At 43.2% G+C, this 19,399-nt stretch overlaps 1 protein-coding gene across 11 annotated transcripts in view; it reads left to right on the top strand.

The window, feature by feature from the left end:
* LOC309706823 (dedicator of cytokinesis protein 3-like) overlaps window positions 1-19,399 on the top strand; it is a 230,117-nt gene that overhangs the window by 150,314 nt on the left and 60,404 nt on the right. For all 11 annotated transcript variants that reach the window (XM_082533712.1, XM_082533719.1, XM_082533715.1 and 8 more), the window contains exons 6-9: window positions 8,083-8,231; window positions 11,371-11,455; window positions 17,365-17,406; window positions 18,116-18,270. In XM_082533712.1, the coding sequence (XP_082389838.1) occupies window positions 8,083-8,231; window positions 11,371-11,455; window positions 17,365-17,406; window positions 18,116-18,270 (431 nt within the window). The remainder of the gene's footprint in view (window positions 1-8,082; window positions 8,232-11,370; window positions 11,456-17,364; window positions 17,407-18,115; window positions 18,271-19,399) is intronic.

The following is a 19,399-nucleotide window of genomic DNA, read 5'->3' on the forward strand; positions in this document are numbered from 1 at the left end:
TGTTGGTGTGCATTTGTGAGGCTGGTGGATACGCTGCTGCTCTGCAGAGACTCACTGTTATGGGAGGTGTTGATGGAAGCATTGCACTGTTTGTCTTGGCCTCCATCAGACTGCAGTTTGTGGTGTTTTTCCAGGTGGTTAAAGAAGTTAGTTGTGTTGCATTACTGTGCCAAAACTGTACCAGACTCTTTGAATATGACGACCCTCCTGACCTCTCGTCTTCTGATGTGCCTGATTTTAGTGTATATATGTCTTTTGATGTAGTTTTACTTTTCCAGAGTACATTCAGGAAACTATAAGCTGCATGGCGGGTTAGGCAGCTGTGATTGGTGTGTGCAGGCACATGGTCAGACGCTGATTTAGGGAGCGCTTGATTTGCTTTTGCTTTGCTCCCTGCTGGTGAAGCACACATTTAAATGTTGCCTGATCATGTTCTTTTAACTCTGGGATGCCAAAAGATAAAAATGTGATTAATGATGCAGGTGTAGTTTATGACATAATAGGACAATTTGCATTGCTTTGTTAAATACTTTAAAGTTACTGTACAAAAAATGAGATGAAGTCCATTTATATGCATTTCCAACAAAAGTTCAAAAAGCTCCCTGTGAAACCGAGGGAAACATTAAAATGTGGCTTTTGCTCTTTCTCATTTATCAGGCGTGAAAATGGAGGAAAACTCTGATGGAACAGAGGGGCTGCAAATGTACCATTAGACAGTAGAGCTGTCAGGCTGAATAAAGCCCTATTATATATTCATGCCAAACGGTGACAGACTCTCGCCCTCTGGAGACCCACCTTTGGTCCCTGGCCCACTGCTTGGAAACCCACTCATGTAGTTTAATGTTCTGGTAGAAAATGTGGAGGTGTTTGTTAATGGAGGGTGACATTATGGTGCCTTCCTAGTTTGTGGGCTGTCAGAGTGATTAAGATGTTATTATGTCCCTCTAAGTCTGAAAAGCAAAAGGCCAATGCAGCAAATAAAGAGAGATGTAAACGTTTGATTTGGTTGACGGCAGCGAGCGCGGCTGCTCTGCTGCATTTTAACCACGATCGGATCTTCCCTTCCTCGCGCGGCTCACTGAGTGGCCCGAAAGTAGCTTTACAGGTGATAGTGCTTTGTTATTTCTGATATCACAATGGTTCCAAACAGCATCATTATCTCAGATTAGCTCGGCTGTTTTTTTACAGTGCCGATGTGTTAAACCGCTTTAAGGTGAGTGTTTGTGCAGGATGTGAAGGTGCGATTACTCACAGCGGCTGGGGAAAGAGGCAGAGGAGGCAGTTAGAGGAGGGAGGAAGAGTAAATCTACAAATAGCCGGCCCAAAAGAGATTTCCACTCCGCAGCTGAAAAAAACATTAGTGCTCAGCTGTACCGGTGAGATTCTATATTTTCCCAGATTGGGTAGTTTCATTTCAAAGCAGCACACATCAGTGTTTGTGGTGTGGGTGTGCATATTTTGAGTGCTAGCAAAAAGTGGATAGGAGACTTGGTTTCTCCCCGATGTGCCAGCTGGTGCACCTGTTCCAAGTCTGGTTTACTGACTCAGAAAAAGGTCAAGTTCACAGCGGATCTACCCACTGACTTGGACAGATGTCCTGATTATAGCTACAGCCCAGGTTTTGAAGGTGGTTTTATTTGTGTGGAGTTTTCTCTGTTTGAGTAAAGTGCAGAAGATGCATGTCTGCGGTGACTCGGCGCAGATCTCATTTTTATTTTTCCATCGACCTCTATCCAGTCTGGCTAGCTGCATGTTTAAGTTACCTCCACACTGGCTTCACCCTTCAGTCCAAAAGGCAACCTCCATCTTCAGTATAGAGTTTACAGGTAACTTAAATTCCAGTACTTCTTGTATATGCCTAAAAGTGCACACGCAGCAGCATCCTGGCTTCTTTTTGGGTACTCGTGAAAGTGAATCCTTCCAAAAGCTGGCTGATAGCAGCTGGGACACGGTGACAACAATGAATGGCATAAAGTGTTGAAAGTGTGTCCCGAAAAGCATCGCTGGTGTGAATTGTTGGGTCTGGCAGACAGTAACGTTACCTGCCGCCGGCTCTGAGTTATCAGGGTAAACTGAGACAGAGGAAGTGAAGTGGGAGTCTTGCCGACTAAGTGAAAACTTATGGTTCTTTAATTCTAATCTTTTTATGTTGTCAGTCGTGTCTTTGTGTTTTCTTGTTGGTTGTTTTATGCAACATTTGAAATGCTCTGCTGTCTAAAGGTGCTCCACGACTCTTATTCTCAGACAGTTTCCTTAAATAAGGATATAAGCACCTCCTGTTAGTGCGGCAGGTTAATGAATATTCTCCCTTTGATACAAAAAATATATAATGTGGTCATAAATTCATCATAATGAAGGCAGGAGCTCTCCGTGCCCACTTTGCCTCATTAGTAATCTTGCTTTGTGAGGTTATGAATGGAGTATTAGTCTGCTGTGCCTCACATTGTGTTGACGTAGGGCTGCTGTTACCTTACCTGCTCTGCCACCTTTTACAGCAGTGTGCCTGCGCTCTAAAGCACTGAAGGAGAGGAACACAAGATTTCGCTCTTTATCTCAGCACGTTTTACCTCAGCGGCTCTGTGTGGCTCACAATAGGCACCGAGTGCTGGGCAGGTCTCTGGTGGAAATGTGTTTGTGAACCTTGGTCTTTGCATCGTCCTTTCTCAGTACTGTAAATAAGAGCAGTATGCTTTCGTGTCCTGCATGGCGCTGCTGTGTCTGCGGGGATCTGGGCCTTTATCGCTGACTCCTGTGCTGCTGTTTTCACTGAAGAGCACCCTCGGGAACAGGGCAACCATTTGTGCTGTAAATGCTTCTATATATAAGGTGTTATTTATGAACCCAGTGAATGAACCACCATTTGTGGGCTGTCTCTGGTTCAAGAGCCTTACTACACTTTGAAGGGCACGATACTGTTGGCCAGTAAATGTGCCTCGTGTTTATCACAGTGAGAGTTGGTGCAGTAAATAAATGGGAAAGACATCCTGAAATAAAATGAATACGATTCGTCATGATATGTAGTGTACACCCACCCAACTGGACCCTGTTCAATAAAAGCAAGTTTTAAATAATGTATATTATTCCTGCCTGAGGTTGACCAACGAGGTTGCAAGCTGAAAACTGATTATCTGAACATGTCAAATAAATTCATTATATTTGTCACAACGGGACTGAACGGACTCACGTGCAGGCTCTAGGTCTTGAAAGCACAAGAGTCTTTATTATGATGCACCAGGTGATTATTTACAAAAGTGAGGGGAAAGCCGGGCTCCGGGGGTCCACACACGAACGGGAAAGACACGCACACTCTCCGTCCACTCCTCTTCACACTCGCACACTCTCCGTCCACTCCTCCTCACACTCCACTCACTCGGGTAACACAGGGGTAGGTCCAGGGAATCTGTACACAGAGACACGAATGGGTAGTTAGGTAAATCGCTATGAAACACTTCTGAAGTCATTCAGCTGGGGTTACACTGACGAGGGTCGGCAACGGTCCAGCGACGAGAAACACAGGGCTGCCGTCTTATAAAGGAGCTGGATCACTCGTGATGAGCCACAGGTGCGTGGGCCAAGGGCAGGAGCCCGCAGGTGAGCTCCGCCCAGGCAGAGGGAGGAGGGAAAGAGGGGAAAGGAGAGAGCAGGAAAAAAAATAAAAAAAGGAATACAAAACATATGTAGCCGTACTGAGCCGACCGGGTAGGCACAGGGACCCTGACAATATTAGAGATTTGGGTTTTTTGCTTGCCGAATCATCCTGTTATATCAGTGTTTGCATCTTTATTTACTCTTTCTCAGATTGCTGGATTCCCAGAATAATAATGAAGAAAGGAAGCATTTTACCACAAACTTTCATTTTGACTGGTTGATCTGGACACTATGATGGGACCAGGATGCCCTCATGGAGGAATAAATATTCAGGATGTGCAGACAAACATAAAATATGAAATCATGTGCAAATAGAGCTTTAGTTTTTCTGGCTTCTTGTGTGGATGCTGAAGCCCTGAACCTCAAATTTACACTCTCAGGAAATAAAGTATGTTACTGTGTACCTTTAGGGCTACAGCAGCTTGTCCCTTAGCCCTCTTTGAGTCTCTACCCACTAAAGGCTTTATCCATCTTAGCTCTACAACCAGCTCAGGAACTCTGTTACCTCTACGTGCATGAAAACCCATCGATGTCAGGGAGAAACAAGGCCCAAGAGGAAGATACATAACCAACCCCTAACTGTTCACCAACATGTGTGACGGATACAGAACAAAAACTTATCAGAACACCTTAATGATGCCTTGGTAAAGCACAGCTGTGCAGGGATTAGTACTGTCAGCTCACAGCAACAAAGTCCTGGCTGAGGATCCACTGACCAGCTGGGGCCTGTGTGTGGAGTTTGGCTCTTCTCCCCATGCTGGATGGCTTCTCTCTGGCTACTCCTCCTAATGTTCAAAGGATTGCATGATAGTTTAACAGGTGATCCCTAATTAGCTCAAGGTTTAAATGTGAGTGTCATTGGTTTTCTTTCTCTGGGTATAACAGATTGATCGACCTGTCCAGGGTGCATCAGCTGGGCTCTAGGCTCCAGCACTGCACAGTGCTGAAGCAGCAGACGATGGGTGGATGGATTTCTGTACGGCTCTAGTGGATTGTGGGTTTTAGACACAGACATTGTCCAACTAATTTTGACTGTGTGGGAACATCGGCCCTTGAAACGTACATGCACGTACCTTGAGGTCCAATAATTAGGCACGCCTTGGGTTAAATGTATGTAGATTGGACCAGCAGGTGAAGAAAGAAAACTGTACTGTGCATCTGTTTTCTTTCTACTTGTTTGTCTTGTTTTTTAATTTTTATGACATTTAAATTGATAAGGAAAAAAATCCAATGCACAAATTATTAATGAAGATAATTAATTTGTACTTTTCTCTGTTTTTAAGAATGACGTGTAAAAGGTTTTACTCTGGAAGATGTTTCTGCGTCTCTAACGGTTATATTAATATGAGCTCTCGTAAAGCGCATATCAAAGCGCGTTAGCTTCTATGTCCACTGGGTATCTCCTGAAAAACAAATGCTAAACAGATGCTGAGGGGAACTGTCGTGCGTGACTCCTGTTGTTGCTAAGCAACTACCGGTTGAAATCTGGCACTCTTTGGCTAAAAGTTGTAATATTTTGAACCTCAAGCACTAGCTGCGCTCAGCGCCAAAATCATGCTAATCTCTCAACTCTGACGGGACGGCGCAACAAGGTTCCCAGTTGGAGCTTCTGAGGAATGGATGCCAGTACCGTAAACACATCGCCTCAGAGTTGGATTATGATTTATAAACGTCTCTTACTACAGGGAACTAATCTTTTAAATGTATACCGTATTTTAAACATCGTCTTGTGCACTCGGGTCCAAACTGCAGGTAGAACACAGATGGATCCATTATTTTTACCCCTGAAGGGAGCATCAGTAGTTTCACTCCCTCACGCCAGTTTTTAATATGCAAGTATCACAGTTGGTAACTTGTATGGGATAACTGTATCCACATTTTGACTTATTACTACATTTTCAGAACCAGGTCATGTTAATCCCTCTCATTGAAGGTGTATAGCTTTGATTGGCCGTGGTATCATTTGTGTGCTGGGAGACGGAGGTGTGCTGGGAAATCACCTGCTAATATTAGCTTTGTCTTCTGGTCCTATTTAGCCTAACTAGCTTGCATCTGAACAGTGCAAGTTGCTGGTGGCTGTCCTGATTTATTTTAGTCAAAGAATGCATGGAAATGGGTGTTTCTGCTGGTGTCCACCACAAGTCTGATGCATTTACTCAGCTGTGAGGCGTAGAGCCCTTCATCTCCAGCCTTCTGAAGTTGTTATAATCAACCAACCAACTCACTGTATTTAGGGATGGTCAAAAGGACAGTTCGTGATCATGCTTCAAGGCAACGATAAGTCAAATAACCAAGGTAAGCATCTTTGATTGGACAATATACCAAACCTTGAATCCAGAAGACCCCACTGGGAGTCGCACCTGTCAGCAAAAACCAGGAAACTGATAAACAATTTTCATGGGCTCAACAAAAGAAGATTGTAAAAATGTTCCTCGGTGTGAGTCTCAAATTCTGCTGGAAGAAGTTGTTGTAAACAGCATGAATCCATCCTGCTGATGCTTTTAGATTAGATACTAACTTACGACAGTAAAGATGCTAACAGTGGCATGTTTCCTTCCTCTGACAAACCGTGACACAGCTGTTCTGCAGGCAGGTGCACAGCCCTCCCCTCACGAGCAGCTGAAGCTGTCGCAGTTCAAATCTTCTATGTTATAAAGAACTGAGGCAGTTCTCAACATCTTTCAGGGTTAACGAACTCAGATCGTTCATAAATGTGTGTTTCAGCACATTTACAGTGAAGCTGCGTTCACACATGTGTGCGTAGATTCAAATAAACTTAGAACTAACAGGGACAACCAAAGCACCGGATGCGTCCCGAGGCTGCACAGTGCCCATGTCTGCTCAGGGCTTCAGTTCATCTAAAAACGTTCTCTGCCAGCTCACATCAGCAGAACAGCAGAGAAACCTTGCGGGCAGGTTGCCAGTTGATAGCAGAGCTGCTTCAGCTGTGTTCACCTAACTCTGGTGTATTTCAAGTTAAGGTTCTCTAAAACAGCTCCACCTCCACTACGACCGGAGTTATATAATGGAGCTCATCTGTACATAAACCCAAGACTGATGGAGAAAGGCAGAGAGATTTTAGCCGGGCTCACTGCCCTCCTGCTGTCAGCATATGTTTGCAACTTGCTCATGCATGTATAAGCACCTACATGTGTATGTGTGCATATAATATACTTGGAAACCCAAATGAAATCTTCGTTATAACATGTAACCATTGTATACGCGCGTGTGTGTGTGTGTGTGTGTGTGTGTGTGTGTGTGTGTGTGTGTGTGTGTGTGTGTGTGTGTGTGTGTGTGCACGCGCCTCTGCACAGCCTAATTTCTGCCCATCTTGCTGTTCTGCCAACAGCTGAATAGACATTTAACCCTTCTCCCTGCTGCTGAAGCCCTGCAGGGCAAAATTAAAGTGCTAATAATAGCATGCTATGGGAGAAGCAGGTTCCAGTTGTCTTGTGTTAGACGCACATGAGCTTTTGTTTCGTCTTTGTTTTTCAGTTGCCGTATGATTTCTTCATACATGAATTTATTGATCCACTATATACAGTCTAATCTGTACAGTGGATCATAATAACATTATAACAAATAATTATTTTCTGTATCACTCATTTAATAAAGTTACATACTCTTAATGCCAGGCCCAAGCCTGTTGAAAAGATTTTGGCTAAATCAAACATAAACCATAAGAATAAGATTTCCATTCTGATCCGGTCGTGGCCCAGATTAACAACAGCTGCCTGCTGATGGCCACAGGGTGGAAACTGTGCATGTGATGCTAAAGACAAAGGACTGTGGGGTTAGGATGAGATGGAGGACGATGATCAGCTGTGGTGAAGCGGGCACATGTCTGAGGGCTGGATGTTTTCATGAAGCTGGGAATTAGCTAAAGAGACCAAAACTTTTAAATGTGCTTTTAATCCTGTAAAGTTGGACTTTCAAACTTGGGAGTCTCTGGGCATCAACTCATGTTTGGAGTGGATCACAAACTAGACCTGCTTTGCTGCCCCTTCCTCTAACTGCCCAGATCTTCCTGTGGTAGAAAGCATGTTAGTACTTGCATAAAGTTTTCAGCCTGATTTGCCAACCAAGCTTCTTCTGTGTGTGCTAAACATTTGTGAGGCAAGTACATGCAACGCAGTAAATACGCATGTTCATAAAAATCTTTTTTCCGTGTTTCCGTTCTTCATGGCCAGCACGTGCTGACACATGTCTCTGCAACACTAAACACAAATTGTCTGCTAAGGCTTTGAACTCGCTCACCTCAGCTTTATTCCACTGTGAGTTGTTTGAGTGCCTTTAATAAACAGCACAGAAACGGCCTTGCGGTGCCCTGCCAGAGAAGTACGGCTGAATCAGCGTATTGACGAGCTGAAGATGAATTCTAAGTGGTGAACGAACGGTGAATGAATCCTCCCTGTTTCTCTCTCCGTCCTTCAGAAACACAAGGTGGATCTGTTCTACAAGGTTCGCCACGTGATGATGGAGCTGATAGACCTGAGAAGGCAGCTGCTGTCCGGTCACCTGACACAAGACCAGAGCAGAGACGTCAAGAGACACATCACCGTCAGACTCGACTGGGGCAACGAGTGAGAAACCACACAAATGTTGCATTAAGACACATTTGCACATTTCCCACACATACAAGTAATACACATAGTTTAAAGGGCAGCTGTTCTTTGTCTGACCCAGACGAGAGGTGCTTCATCCATTTCTGATGAAGCACCTCTCCAAACACGAGTATTCATTTACGTTTTTACGCTGTATCATGTGCATTGGTTGCTCATAGTCACGTAATGCTGCTTCAACCACCAGCTGACCAAGTGGGTCATTTATGACCTGAGCCTTATACACTGTACTGCCAAACGTATTCACTCGTCTGCATTCGCTCACATATGAACTTGAGTGACATCACGTTCCTAATCCACAGGGTTTCACGTGATGTCAGCCCACCCTTTGCAGCGATAGCAGCTCCAACTCTTCTGGGAAGGCTTTCCACAGGTTTAGGAGTGTTTATGGGAATTTTTGATCATTCTTCCAGAAGCACATTTGTGAGGTCAGACACGATGTTGGACGAGAACTCTCTGCTCTAATTCATCCCAAAGGTGTTGGGTTGGGTTCAGGTCAGGACTGTTCAGGCCAGTCAGGTTCTTCCACATCAAACTTGCTCATCCACGTCTTTATGGATGCAGCTGGTCACCATGGAAACCCATTCCATGAAGATCTCTGTGCACTGTCCTTGAGCCACATGAAGGTTGGAGGTCCACAGTGATTGAATCTGCAGAAAGTTAGTGACATCTGCCCGCAATGCGTCTCAGCATCCACTGGCCCCAACGTGGCTTACCACATCTTTCCCAATCACTTCCACTCTACTATAATCCCCCTAACAGCTGACTGTGGAATATTTCATAGTGAGGATATTTCATGACGGGACGTGCACAGCTGGCATCCTATCACGGTACCACGCTGGAATTCACTGAGCTCTTGAGAGCGAGCCGTTCTTCCACAAAGCAGAACTGAATGATTTCGATGGGTGAGTGAATACGTTTGGCAGCATAGTGTGTTACGTGCACCGTTGTGACTTCTGGCGTGAGGAGAAAGCGCTTAAATGCAGACAGTGGAGGCCGAGTGAGGTGAACAAAAAACAAGCTTTTATTTTGACCGGGACAAACGCTACAAACAAAACAAAGGCAGAACGAGCAAAGCTAAAACAGCACATGCAGCACATGGTTAGTGGCTTTTTCTTTAGAAAGACCCTTTAGATGTTTGAAGTTTGAAGTCTGTTTGCTGAATAATAATTCACACATGCTGCACTTACATGCTGATGGCAGCTCAGCCTGCTCCCCTGACTCCTACACGGGGCAAACACAAGTGTGATTGGAGGCAGGTGGATGAAGCCGTGGTTGTTAAAGTCTCATGAGAGCACGATGAAAGGCTGATGGGAAACAGATGAAATGGAGAAAAAATGGCCGCTGCTTCAGGATTGAGTTATTAATACTGGGAGTGTTTCAGAGGTTATTTAAAGCTTCGTTCTGCTGTCAGAGGGGACGAGGCACACTGAGGTGATATGAGGGGGGATGGCGATAAGTGCTGCTTTTATTATAATTAATAGTAAAAGAATTATTCAGGGTACCGCGGGGTGTTTCAGGTCATGTGACTGCTTCCAGTCATTACTGATGCTGCTTTAATCGAGTTCACATTTAGATATAAGTAGGAACTACTTACCGACGATGTGATTTTAGCACATCAGTGTAAAGCAGAGTTATTCGTCCAGTCAGTGGCTTTGCTAAAGAGAGAAGCAGCTCAGTGAATCATTTTAGGCTGCAAAAGGGCCAAAAAGGAGCTAATGAGGTGCTACTTATCTTGTTGCTCTCTGCTAATTCAGTCTCCAGCTGGTAAAAAGAAGTGACGTGTCATGTAACAGAGCAGCAGACGTAATTCATAGCCCGAAAGCCAGTTCATGGTGAAAGGTTGCATTGCAGGAAAACAAGCTCGCTTTCATCATTTCAAATAATGGCTCCATTGTTCCTGATGCATCACGAGCATGGAAGTGTGTGCATGGAGAACACAACTTATCAATGAATCCATGAATGGCAAACATTTGTCGGGTCAAGTGTCTCCAGCATGAGGACATTTAGTGTGTCTGAGCAGCCTGAATGTGAGGTTTCAGGGTTACACGTTTGATGCGTGTACGCCGATAATACTGATGTGGTGCAAAGACGCACTTCCTTCTGCTGTTTCGGTTCATGCTACATCCTCGGTGAGAACAGCTGGAGGGCACAAACAAGCTTTTGCTGCCACACGTGAACTAGACTTGACCTCCATCTATGCTGCTTCGATGTGTTTTACTTTTCTCCTCAGTGCCAGTCTCCAAATGATCATTGCTCAGTACTACATTCCTCTCTGGGTCGTTGCAGGACTGATATTCTGAGTCATCCTGAACTTCACACAGTGTCAAACCTTTGCCTCAGGCTGTCTTTAGTCAGACGACCGTCACAGCAGCCAACTCTGAACCTCTGTGTGAGGTGAAGGACCCTCGTTTGGATCAGAGATATCTCATCATGCTCCTGCTGGTGCAGCCCAAAAATGTGCAGCGCCTGGCTTCAGAGCAGCGTCAGACATACTTGATTAGATATGTACAAAGATGAGTAATAAGCAGTTAATTATAGTGTCGTTAGAAACCTTTAACAACCCATTCAGCTTTACCCTCAAACCCCAGGCTGTAATTTTATTTTCTGTTTCCACTCAAGCCTTTACGCCTTTACTTTCACTTGACATATACAAATACATAAACACCTGATTGCATTTTTGAAGCTGTGGTTGGCAGTGATGAAGAGTTTTCAAACCAGATTTAACCCGATTTCAGCCTTGATGGATGCGCATGTTAACACATCAAAGATGGACGTTTAGTTTCTCATTCACAGTTTAAGAGGCCATCTTATTCATTCGGAAGAACATTGTGCACAGCGCCTTCGAGTGCGCGAGTCCACCGGCCTGTAACTGAAAGATGTGGTTGTTGAGATTGAACAGAAAATAATGCTGAGGAACAATATCCCCAGAGCCCCTCTGAAATTACTTTAATATACTCTGTGTGTGTGTGTGTAGGCGGTGCACGCTTGTGTGTGCAGAGGTGGCTGGAAAGGTTTGTGTACCTGTGTTGGAAATGCTTTTTGTGAAGGTTAAATGAAAGACGCTCTGCTGCTCTCCGTCTTTGTTTCTGTGTTTCAGACACCTCGGTCTGGACCTGGTGCCGAGAAAGGAGTTTGAGATGGTTGATGAAGACCAGATCAGCGTGTCAGACCTTTATAAGATGGTAAGTCAAGTCACACCTGCTCACACACTGGATTCATGACGGCTGTAGTGCACACAGTGATCCCACATCCTGGATACGTTGTGTAAAATAAGACAAAAATATCCTGCTGCTCATCTCATTTGTAGGTTGTAGCTTTTAATCAGGCATCCTCTAAAATCTGCATATTATTTGCAATTCTTTTAATTTTCGTTATCCGCAGATGATGAGAAGGATGTTAAATAACCAGCAGCAGGAGATTGAATTTGATGAGCAGGTTGTGCTGCAAACTGAGCAGTTTTCTCATTTTTCACATAATTAAATCATTTCAAGTATTAGCACATAAAAGTAACATGAAGTGAATTTTGTGCACATGAATATCAGTGACTGACTGTTTGCATTTGCAGGTCTCAGCTTGTCACCGTACTGATAAATTAATAAAGTCGTGTTACTGTGAAACTGTGAGAAAGCTTTTTGATTCAGAAACAAACGAGTGAACAGCTCTGACGTGGAATTATCGGAGATTAATGTTTTATTTGCTTTTCTCCCTGAGAGAGCACATTTTATTCCATTTTCTGGGTCTAACACAGACCTGCTGGCTGCACCTTGATGATTACAGGCTGGATTCATTTCACAGTTGGAGGGAAGCTTTAGTTTCCAATCAGAGAGCAGGCTGGACCCCGAGGTTTAAACAGCAACAAGCCTCAACAGTTGGCAAAGTAATCGTGTGGCGACTGGTGAAGATCAGCAGATATCTCACTGAACCGTTCATTTTAGACTAAAATCTTTTGTCTATACGAGGATGAATCAGGAAGTTGTAACGTGAGTAATAACTATGAGCCGTTTGTTGTCTCTGTGGCTGCAGTGAATCAGAGTTTTGATGCTCGAAACGTGTTTCGATTCCGCGTCATGCTGCTCGTCCTTTTCCCTTTTCATCTTTTCTCTGGCCTCGAGCGGCGCCTGTTACCAGAAACAGGTTTCTCGCTCACGTGACCTTCGTCTCATGCACACGACGTTTGAAACTTTGAACACCAGCAGGAAATCTGACGTCGCTCTGCTGGTGGCTTCATCCGGATACCTTAAAACTGCTAATCTGATGATCTGAACCACCGACTGTAAAATTACCGTCCCGCCTCTGTTAACTTGTTCACAAAAGCATAAATTTGAATAGTTTCTCCTGTTATTGGAGCTATTGTGTTGTATTTGAGTGCTACTTTAAATATCATAAATGAATGGAGTGAATGACAGTCGTAGCCTACTGACAGCATGAGAAATAAGAGCAGAGTCAAGTTTCTACATTTCCAAAGAACAGATGAAATCCAAATAAATGGTCCTGAATAATCACAATTTCAAACCGTCATCATCTATGAGAAAACTCATAAATCACTATAAGTACAGTAAATATTTATAAATCAGAGTGAATATGTGTTGAATAATTAATACTGCACATGAAGATGTGAGATTTAAGCACATCAAAGTTAAACATTATAATCAATCTTCTGTTTTTTCAGAAAACATATTTTATAGCTTGTTTTGTATTTTTTTAAGTTAAGCTTTTAAATCCTTAGTGATAGTTTGTTCCCTGTGACTGAACAAAATGAGCACTTAGAAAGTGTAACAGCAAAAGAAAAACCTCTTAGATATGAAAGAGTAAAGCTGTGATGGATCTGAACAGAAATGTCAAAGATATTTTCAGTTTCTTTCATCTGCTTTCCTTTCATCGTGACATTTGTCACATGTCAGAGAGCTTTGTGACAGGCACCGACATCATCGACTAATTTCACATTTTTGACCAGTATTCAAATGTAAATATGTAAAAGGAACAATATCTTCCAGCAAGTTTTAATTCTGGACACTCGGGCAAAGAGAGGAGCTGAGCTGTCATCTGATCACCGGTGGTGAGTTGGATCGGGTGGCGTGGAAGGATGCTGGACAGACTCTGGTCCAGGAGATCTCCAACTGCTCCCTAAAGCAGATGTTTCACCTTCATTGCTGAGATGCTGCAAGGAGCTGGAGCCGGTTGGTGCCTGTTGTCATGGTGACAAACCAAATAGTGGACCCCGGAGGTGAAGGGAGCTTCTTCATCAAGCTGAAGAAGGCATGCTATCGGGCTTGGTTAGTGGGACTTCAGATCCAGCTGCTGGGTACCAGCAGGGCAAGCAGAGCGCCACTCGGTCGGTAGATGAAGCTAAAACTCGGGTGTGGGAGGAGTTTGGTGAGGCCACATGGAACAAGACTTTCAGACTCCTTGAGGCGAACGTTCCTCAGAGACTTGGGTCCATGTTGACGTGACAGCCTCACACAGCTGCTGATTTGTCAGCTGCATCCATGACATGAATCTCGTGTTCCAGCACATCCCAGAGGTGATCTGTTAGGCTAAGATCTGTTGTGGAGGCCATTAGAATACGGTCAAGTCATTGTTGTGGTTAAGAAATGAGATGATCTGAGCTTTGTGATGCTGTTGCCTTCCTGTTAGCTCAAATCACTCAGCCACAATCTCCTCTGACCCCTGAATTGTGTTTCTGTGTAAACCTTAGAGGTGGCTGTGCGGGGAAATCCCTGCAGATTTGAACCTTCTGAATGACTCAGCTCAGCCCGTCTGGCATCAACAACCACGCACGTGAACCGAAATCACCTTTCTTTATTCTGATGCTAATTTTACATTTCAGCAGATTTTCTCAACCATGTCAGACTTCCTAAATGCACTGAGTTGCTGTGATGTGATTGGTCGATCAGACAACAGGTGTAAAGCAAACTAATTAACAAAGATGAAGACAATGCCGCAGACAAAATCCTGTCAAGATTTTTTAACCTGTAATTTGCAGCACTCAGGACAATTAGATTGTGTAGGCTATAATAAGCAATAGAAGCGAACCAAAAACTAAACACTGAAACAAAACATGCTCACAAACGTATTTCATGAAGGTTAAACTTGTTGCTGGAAATACTAAAAATGAAGTATTTATCTTTGTTATACTGGAGTCTGTGGATAACTTATAACCTGCGTCACATTTCCAAGGCTGCTTTAAAAAATATGTAACTATTAAATAACTCTAGCCTATTAATGGTAGTGTGCAGTGCTGCAGCATGAGACGCATTCTTTGTTGTTCATGGTCTGTCGGTAATACTTGATGTTCCCTTTCTTACATCAGTCCTGCTTTAAATAGCTTCACCAGCCAAACACCGTAGTCCTGGTGATTCCCCTTTGTTCTGTTGCTTGGAGACCGATCTGGAGATGGGACGTGAGAAAGGGGGAGAAACAGGAAGGGAGTGAGAAAAAGGTTAAGTTATAGATGGTTGGATCGAAGATGAGGAAGAGTGAGCATGAGAGAGAACCGCGAGTTCTTTCTGGTAACAAACAGACAAAGAAGGGCAGAGAAAGAAAGTTACAAAGTTACTGCTGATTGATTTGTTTTTGAGTCGTGGAAATGAATGTTTTTAAATGTGACATTTGAAAAGGTCGAGATGAAGAAGGAAAACAGAAGATGTGATGAGATTCATCTTTAATGATCTCAGTGATGAATTTGCATTAGTGCAGCAGCAGGAGAGTGCGAGATTCATCACGGGCGGAAAACAATCACGCAACGAGAACACAATGTGAGCGAGAGGAAACTTTCCAACAGTCGCATGCAAATGCACATCTGACATTAGCAGTTAATCGGCTGTTACACACACACCGCCAAACTTCTGAAATAGACACGACTGTAATGGAGATTATTTAACAGTCAGCATCGTGCACCCAAAACATCTTGGGTTTGGATCCTGTGTGTGTGGACTGCATGTCCTCTCCAGGTACACCGGCTTCCTCCCACAGCCCAAAGAGGTGCAGTTAGCGGGGTCAGGTGTGAATGATTAGCCCTACAGCAGACTGGCAACCTGTCCAGGTGTACCCACCTCTCACATCAAGCTCAGATTAGCTCAAACAGGCTCCCCCTCCACCCTGAACTGGATAAAGTGGAAGAAAATGGACGGATGGATTATTTGAGAGTTAACTTACAGCCTTGATATGCAGGTTAAAAGCAGACTTTGAAATCCTACTATGACAACATATTAAAATGTTGAAATTTAAAGAGATAAGTGTTGAAATATATTCGCATGTTTAAAGAAATGTGGAAAAATTGCATAATGCTTAAAACACACAGGAAACAGGTAACAGTAATAACATGATTGGCTCTGTCAGTCTGTGTGCGTGTGAGAGTTTAGCAGTTCGAATTAGTTGGTAGCTGCTCTGTGTTTATATTCTTGGACTGCTGGTGGAGCTTTGCATCATTCACAGCTGAAAATAAATCATTACTCGTCTTATACCGAGCGTTGATGCATCACCTCGGGTTCATCCTGAAGTTTCAGCTCCTCGCCCTCTGAGGCCGCGCTCACTTTTAGCCAAACAGCAGGCTGCATGCAAAGACAGTCTGAGGCCTGAGCTTCTGCACACACTGACCTGATTATTTAAAGCAAGACAGCGTCTCTGTAGGCGCGTCTGCAATCCAGAAATGTCACCCACTGAAAACATTTGGCTCATTATGAGCCTGGAAACATGACAGAAAAGCAGCTATAAAAGCGTTTATCACAGAAGAGAGGAAAAATGTTCAGCGTTCAGAATCACAGTAACCAGTCTCAGTGCCTCAAGAGGAAATCCTGCCCCGTCCCAGCGAGTCTGCAATATGTTGCTGTCTTTATCCAAAAAGCAATAAAGCTGAGTTTAACTTTGATATTTTGTCTTTGTACAATCTAAAGTCAATCCAGTGAGGATTGTTGTAGAGGTAAAGCAGGGCAGCTAGTGACTTGCAGGTTGCTGGTGCAATTCCTGGCTCTCCCAGTCTGCACACCAACGTATCCTTGAAGAAGGAGAACTCCGAGTCGCACACACACCCCAAGATGTGTGTGACTGACACGTGTTGTGTAAAGAGCTTTGTGTGCTCGAGTAGCGCTAAGAAACAATTTGTTTAAATTATTGCATGACCTTATTTTAATCGACTGTCCCAACCTTTTTAATAGCAGGTTTTAAAAATTCAATATAAAGAAGACGAGGCGATACGGCTGCCATCGTTTAATTCCCTCCTCAGGTTGTAATATTTGCAGATAGCTTTCAGCTGACAGTCATTACCCGGATTCATCAAACAGGTTTTTACTTCCTGCTGCTTCTCGTCACACACAGACACTCGAGAGATTTAGGGAGACAACTCGGAGTAATGAGTCTCTGGGGCATTTTTATCTTCTGACAATGAGGGGAAGGGAATGGACCACGATAAAGTAGATAAGAGAGGAGAGGAGACGAGGAGACAACACAAGAAGGAGATGAGAAGAGGAAACGAGAAGAGAAAATGAAATCAGACAAGAAAGCAGATGAATACAGAAAAGGAGAGGAAACAAGGACAGAGTATAGTGAAGGAGAGGATATACAGTAAGGAGAGGACAGATAAATGAGAGTGGATAGGAAAGCAAGATAGGATAGAAAAAATAACAAAGGAGATTAGACAATGAAGGAGAAAAACAAGCCGATAGAGAAGGAAAGGAAGCAAGGAAATGGTGAAAAAAGGAGTAAACTGACAAGGAGATAAAAGAAGGAAACAAAATGAGAAGAGGTTAATAAATGAAAGGAAACAAAGAGAAAATAGGAAAGAAGGAGATGCTAAAGGAGAAGAAGCAAGGACTGAGTGTTGAAGGAAATGAAAAAAGGAGGGCCGACCAATGACAGTCATTGGGGCAGACAGTGAAGAAGAGGAAACAATAAATGAGAAATGAAGCAAGGACACAGGATAGTAAAGGAGACTAGAGACCTGAAAAGGCGAAGTGATAATAGGAAGCAAAAGGAGGAGAGGAAAGGAGGAGAGGAAACAGTGAATGATGATGAACCAAGGAGGGAAAAAGGAAACAATAAGAGGAGAGAGATGATCGACCCCTCAGCTAATAGTTTGTGTGTCTCTCTTTCGCAGCATCTTTCTAGCAGACACAGCGTACAGCAGAGCACCACACAGGTACGTGGACGTACTGCAGTAATGTGTCTCATTTACTTCTCATTTCAGAGGCCCAAACAGATTTATGGGACACAATTAAGATACTTCCAGCAGAAAAAACTGCTACAAAGTAGTAGTAGTAGTAGTAGTAGTAGTAGTAGTAGTAGTAAGAGTAGGAGTACATTTTACAGAGTAAAGAGCCTGAACTGGGTCACAAAGAGAATCCTTGAAAATATTTCCATATATCATTCATGTCACCAAGAAACTTTTCTCGTGCCTTTTATCATTAAGATAAATGGAGATATGAATTCAAAGCATTTAAACAGTTATGTTCTACAGTATTTACAAGCTTAGACCCACAGCTGTGCTCTGCAGCACTCTATCCTACTAATGCTGATACTTTCATCACAGAGTGTGAGTGTGACTCTTAGGCATCACGCTGTGTGCAGATTTAAACTGCAGCAGCATCACTTTGATGCTAAAGAACCAGAAATTTGATGCATGTTTTTGAGCAGTAATATGTGTAAAAACCTTTTTATGTACTTACACATCAAGTTAAAGTTAAATAAAAACGGTATATTTTAAGAAGATTTCATAGTTTACAGATGTTTCTGTTCAGCCAGGAGGCTTTGGTGTATACGTTTACTAAGACTGTCACACAATGTCTTTGTATTCTAATATGTGTATTTATATATTTTGTTTGTTTGGCTGCTTTTTTTGTGTGTTTTAGGGCGACAACGCCCGGCAGAGACATGGGGAACCTTGTAGAGTTCCAGTACCTCATCACCTGCTGGTCAACCTGAAGAGCTTCACCTACAACAGCATAGGCGAGGACACGGACATATTCTTCTCCCTGTACGACCTGAGAGAGGGAAAGACCCTCAGGTAGGTGGCAGCTGAACAGTCGAGCACAGAGGTGCAGATTTCCAAAAAGTGTGGGTGACACTCTTTACTCGTTTGATGTTTCGCAGCACCGGCTCCGTGATGATTAGTCTTTTCATATTTGTGCTGTAAAGCTTGTTGCTGTTCGGTCAAGTCAGACTGCATAGAAACATTTTCCACAACAGTTTGTTTTTCACTATAATAATAATTATTTTTTAATTTAACATTAATAGTCTCTCACAATAAATAAATATCCTACCAATCAGCATTCATTGCCATTTTATTCTTTTATAACTTCAATATTGATTTGTGGACAACAGCCAGAATTTTCAGTCCCATGTTTGGTTTCTTGACATTGTGACACAACGCCATCACAGGAGAAACACCCTGATTATCAGCAGCAGGTAAAGCTGAATGTCAGCAGCACAGCAGGAGATGCAATTATCCTTCAAATGAGCAAAGAGGAAACAGATGCAAGGAGACGCTTACAGAGACAAAAAGTCTGTAACTACGCTAAGCTAGGATGCTAACCTGAAGGAGACGACCTCAGCTCTATGTGACCCTGAAAAAGTGACCCTGTGTCCCAATAATGACATTCATATGTTACTGAATTGCTTTCTGTGGAGCCCCTCTGGTGACATGAGTGGGGAAAATTGTTAAGTTAATGATGCTTTGAAGTGAGACAGTAATAAATAAGTTATAGGACTGTAATAAATACACTGTGGCCATGTTTTGGTTAGAAATCAGTGTGTTGATCACACCGAGTGAGCACGGAGGCTGTTATCACCCAACAAGTAAGAGGAAATGATATTTAAACTTTATTGAAATTTTAATATGAATTCCTGTGATTTTCTTCATTGATGTTGTCAGGTGGGGCTTTAATGTTTTAGCCTGGCCCAAATTCTTCAACGTCATCTCAAGTCAACCGTTAGCTGAAACTTGGACACAGCTGAGTTTTCCAGCAGGACGATGATCCCACTCTCTGTTTAGGGAGAGATAACCTGGCTAATATTAACCTTAACCAAACATTGCTGTAGGTGTATGTATATATTAGACTTATATACTTTTGATCCAGTGTGGATCAGAGAAAATCCAAATTAAACTTGTTCAACCAATAGTTGCTTTTTAAAGC

This window comes from Aulonocara stuartgranti (genome assembly GCF_965226115.1).
Source record: "Aulonocara stuartgranti genome assembly, chromosome: 5".
Taxonomy (NCBI): Eukaryota; Metazoa; Chordata; class Actinopteri; order Cichliformes; family Cichlidae; genus Aulonocara; species Aulonocara stuartgranti.